This window comes from Tupaia chinensis, unplaced genomic scaffold, assembly GCF_000334495.1.
Source record: "Tupaia chinensis unplaced genomic scaffold, TupChi_1.0 Scaffold143602_1, whole genome shotgun sequence".
NCBI lineage: Eukaryota > Metazoa > Chordata > Mammalia > Scandentia > Tupaiidae > Tupaia > Tupaia belangeri.
This window is the reverse complement of record NW_006203448.1, coordinates 239,653-244,727: the sequence shown is the minus strand read 5'-3', so window position 1 is coordinate 244,727 and position 5,075 is coordinate 239,653. Positions and strand designations below refer to the sequence as shown.

At 60.3% G+C, this 5,075-nt stretch overlaps 1 protein-coding gene across 1 annotated transcript in view; it reads right to left on the bottom strand.

The window, feature by feature from the left end:
• BRD3 (bromodomain containing 3) overlaps positions 1-5,075 on the bottom strand; it is a 23,930-nt gene that overhangs the window by 14,619 nt on the left and 4,236 nt on the right. The window contains exons 6-7 of the mRNA XM_006164264.3: positions 3,942-4,313; positions 1,614-1,742 (exon numbers count right to left, since the gene is read on the bottom strand). Of these exons, the coding sequence (XP_006164326.1) occupies positions 1,614-1,742; positions 3,942-4,313 (501 nt within the window). The remainder of the gene's footprint in view (positions 1-1,613; positions 1,743-3,941; positions 4,314-5,075) is intronic.

Below are 5,075 nucleotides of genomic sequence, written 5' to 3'. Positions count from 1 at the left end.
GGAATGCCAAGCTGTACAGTACTGGGACAGTGGGGAGGGCCTGGGCTCTTGTCCCCAAGGTCATGTATACACTGAGCACGGCCACGCTCAGGGTGGATGGCCCCATCCATGCACGCCCATGACCGGGGCTGGCCAGGCTCAGAGTGGATGGCCCCTACCCACACATGCCTGTCATCTGGGCTGGCCAAGCCTGGGGTGGAGGGCAGAGTGAGGACCTTGTGGGGTGCCTGTCTCTGTGACGTATAGAACAAAATCAAGAAGAAACAACCAAGGGTCTTGGTAGTTTCCTCTGAGTGCAATGGGACCTCCAGAACCGATCCTTCCTCAGTGGGACATGGGACATGGAGCAGCAGACAGCACCTGGGGGAGGGACCTGAGTGCCCGATCCAGGAGGGTGGACAACACCTGGGGAAGGAGCCGGGGGCCTGCCACAAGTGCGTAGCACCCAGACTGCGGCAGAAAAGCACACGCACACACAGACAGCTCCGGGAGGGTGACTGTGCATTCGCACACACACAAACTCTGGTAGGGTGACTGTGCACACGTTCATGCACACAGACAGCTCCGGGAGTGCCTTTTGTACACATTCACACACACAAACAGCTCCTGCAGAGTGATTTGTGAACACGTTCACACATACAAACAGCTCTGGGAGGGTGACCTGTGTACACGTTCACACATACACACACACACACACACACATACAGCTATGGAGGATGAATTATGCACACATTCAAACACCCAAACAGGGGGCCGGCAGGTGGCGTGATGGTTAAGGACGCTGGACTCCCACGTGGCCGACCACGGTTCAAGGCCTGGACCTGGAGGCTTGCTCTCTCACTTTCCCTCTCTCTCTCTCTCTCGCTCTGTCACTCTCTGGACAAATTTAAAAAATGAAATAAATGAATGAATATAGTTAAATAAAATAAAATAATTCTTAAAAAAAAAAAACAGAAACAAAAAAAACACCCAAACGGCTCTGGGAAGGTGACTTGTGCACACGCTCACGCACACACGCAGCTCCAGGAGGGTGATGGTGCACACGTTCACGCACACAGAGCTCCTGGAGGGTGACTGTGCACACGTTCACGTTCACACAGCTCTGGGAAGGTGACGTGAGCACACGCTCACGCAGACACACAGCTCCGGGATGGTGATGGTGCACACGTTGACACCGTCCCCAGCAGGAGTTCCAGGCTGAGGTCATGCCTGTTTCCCCCAAAGACACCCCATGCGTCCCACTCTCATTTTCTACAACATGCCTTTTACTTTCGTTGTTGGAAAACAAAAAGCTACCCAAATAATTGTCACCTTAAAACCATCACCCACAGGCCTCGCTGACAGTCCCCCTTGGCACAGAGACCTATCAAGGAAGCTGTGGGACAAACAGGGAGGCAGAGGTGGCTCATTGCCCTCTGTGCCCAAGAACTAGGTTCAGAGCTGGGCCAGTACTTGCTGCCACTCAGAACTGTGCTGAGCTGGGGCCTCAGGCACCTGCTGGGTATTCTCTAACTTATGCACGTCCATCCTACAGGGCGCCACTCCCATACCTGGGGCCTGGACGCCACTGTGCTGACCTGAGCTGTCAACCACTGTGCCCGGCCTCAGGTTACCTGCAGCTTCCTGGCCATGGCCACCACCTCGTGGTCCGGAGGGTTGTACTTATAGCAGTTGGAGAACATTAATCGGATGTCGGCGGCAAAGCCCTGTGCATCTGGGTACTCACGGCTGTCCATCTTCCTCTGCAACACACACAAGTGGCAAGGCCTGAGTGGCACAGCAGGCACACGGCTCCCAGCCGGACCCCACTAGGGCAGACTTGGGATTCTCGGAATGCCACCGCCAGCCCAGGCAGGACACCCCAGACTCCGTATACGGGAGCCCGAAGAGAGGGACGAGTCTGGGCCCCACGGAGCCAGCTGTCCCCCCTACTCCCCGAGGCTGGAAGAGTATGTGCTCAGACATCCTGGACCCCCAGCCACAGCTTGGTCCCTGCCAGTTGGGGGTTTCCATCCTGCATGTTTCTAAGTTCTGCACTGCTGTCTGTGGGGCCAGCAAGGAGCTTCTAGAGAAAGCCATTCTTAGCCAACCCAGGGAGCCTCTGGTTCACAGAATGGATCTCCCCACTCTGTTCCAAACTAGGAACTGTTAACTAATGCTCCTCACGAAACAGCAGACTGTCCTCGGGGTCCCGGGTGGCCACCAGGGACTCCACACTGCACCCTGTGGCAGCGCCCAGGCCCCTGCAGGGGTGGAAGGCAACGGGGCATGAAGGACCACACCCACAGACACCCGTGGCAGAGACCACTCAGACCCTACTTGGCTCCAGCACACGGAGCTGCGGCCGCAATCCAGCAGAGCGCCAAGCGCGCAGGTGGGAGGACGCGCAGGCGTGCAGAGCTGGGCAGTGCTGGACAGGGAGTGGCCAGCACACGTGGAGGGTGGAGTGAGGACAGCAAGGGACATCTCATCACATCTCCATCACTGATGGAGAGTGGCTGACCATCAGTGCCAATGGATGAACTACTTCTGAGGGTGTGAGTCCATGAATCAGGGACCGGGGGCCCAGCCCCTGGTGGAGCTGGGGTCTGCATGCAAGGGAGCCACAGTGGCTGGACTCCAGCCCAAGTGCCCACTGCAGCAGGGGCTAAGTAACTGCAGGACCCCTGCTGGCACCCACAGGTGCATGCCCAGGGAGAGCTGGCCGGGTCACTGTGAACACAGGGGTCAGATGTCGGGAGAGCACTCACTCTTGGTGAGACCCTATGCTGGGACAAAGCCCAGCCTGACAAGGGTGCCTGCCCCTCCCTGTGCAGCCACCTTTAAGACCCGGGGGCCATCCAGCCCCTCCCCCACTCTGTTCACACAAGGGGCTGGCCGCTCGGACCTGTGGGCACATCCCTCTCATCCCCAAGCCTGGGCGGAGATTGGATGGTGCAAACAAAATAAACCATGATGTTAAAGTGAACTGAATTTCTACAACCTCTCTACTCTGATTTCAAGGGTAAACAGAACCCTTTGATGGAAACAGAATTAAGCCAAATCTCGCTCCAGCTCCAACTCGGGACCCACGTGCACCAGGTAGTCCTGTTGCCACACCACGGCAGAGACGCACGAACCTGGGCTGCGGAGGCTGGATCCAGGCTGGGGCAGCTCCGGGGCTGCAGGTCCACCCTAGCCTCCCACCCAGGCAGCCCAGTGGGAGCCCCAGCTTCCTGCTTTACCTGAGTAAGCACCGGCCCTTGGGTGGCCAGCTCTGTCCTGTCCCTGAAATCCACAACCCACAGGGAGAGAAAAGGCTTTAATCAGGAGGGACTGTAGACAACAGGGCCTGTTCTCACAACAGAAACAAAGCCTGCCTGTGGGCAGCAGCTTTCCAGGAAGGAGGGGCCGCTGCCCCACTGCCAGGGACTGCCTCGGCCCTCCCCGCAGAAGGCAGGGTGCCGAGAGCTCTGGGGGTGTCATCCCAGCCCAGAGCCACCACCCCCCAGTCTCCAACGTGCCCAGGTCAAGCCCATTCTCTGCACAGACACAGCAGGCCCTGACCTGGCACAGAACACTGCTGGCTCCGAAGCATCTGCCTCAGGATGACCTGGCTTGGGAGGGGAGCCCTGGGCCCTCGTCCTCACTTGGCCACCACCACTCAGGGTCCCCTTCTGCCTGTGAGGAGGTGGGCTCAGAGACAACTAAGGGCCAGAAGTGACCCATCCCACCCGTGTCTCCGCTGTGACGTGCCCCTGTCAAGCGGAGGGAAGCAACCTGCACGTACCTCCCCAACCTGGGGCACCTCTGTGGGCGACGAGGACAGGCGGGCAACACAGTGGGCTCGAAAGACCACCAGCTGAGCCAGTGACCACAGCAGAGCCGCGTGTCCTCCCCACCCTGCAGACAGGCCGCCAGCCGCCTGAGCCCCGCTGCCGGGAAGCGGGAGGAGCACATACTTTGACGGTGCTGAGGTCCATGGGGTGCTTGATGATGTCGTGGTAGTCGTGCAGCTCCAGGGCCTCGGCGTCCACCGGCTTGTAGAAGGGCCAGGCGTAGGCGGCGTGCTTCTTGGACAGCATCTCCTTGAGGATGCTGTCACAGTAGCGCAGGTGCTCTGACAACTTGCCCCTCTTGCCCGCGTGCTGGGGCACCTCGCCATCCTCCAGGTCCTTCTTGGGCGGCTTGATGGGGCGGCCCCCGCTCTCCCGCCGGGCCACCACCTTGGCCTGCTTGGGGTCGGACGGTGGTGGGGGCGACTCATTTCGGCTGGCAGTGATGGCGGACGTGGTGGGGGTGGTCGTGTCTGCTTTCCGCTTCACACCCTTTTTCTGTAACAGTGAAGGACCGGTGAGTGCCAGAAACCAGGACCCGGCTGCGAAGACCCGCTCGCTGCGGCTGCACTGCTGGGGCGCCGACCGGCCAGGCGCCGAGCTAAGCGACCACATGCATGGTCTCGGTCCGTCCTCCTGCTGTCCCCGCAGGACAGAGGACACCGAGGCTCAGAGGGCCATGTTGCCGGCCCAAGGTCACACAGCTGGCAGTGGTGGGGCTGGGACACCAACTTGACCGACTCGGAACCCCCCTTGCCTGAGCACGAGGGCCACGTCTGTCCCTCGGCCCCACAGGGTAAGGCGCCCCATGCAATTCACCCGGCACCAGCAAGCAGCCCAGGCCTGGCCCGCACCGGGCACTGCACAGACCACAAGGGACCCCCTGCTCGTAATGGCCAGCAGGGCCAGGCCCGGTCAGCCAAGGGCTCAGAGCCGGCGCTCCAAGACCAGCAGAAGTGGAGCGGGCGGAATGAGGAGGAAAGGCAGGAGAGCATTCCAGGTTGGGGAAGGCGGCCCGAATGGAGACGTGAGACAGCCACAGCAGGTGTGAGGCCAGGGACTCGGGCAGGGTGAGCAGGGAGCCGCCGAGGGCTGTGTGAAGCTAGGGGAGGAGAGACAGGACAGAGCTCTCCCTGGTGTGTCCTGGGGGCAGAGCTAGGCACCAGGACATGGAGCATCCATCAACAGAACGAGCTTAACGTCCCAGCATCCGGGCCTGGGAGCCACTCTCCAGAAGCCTGCGGGGACCGGGACTCGCCA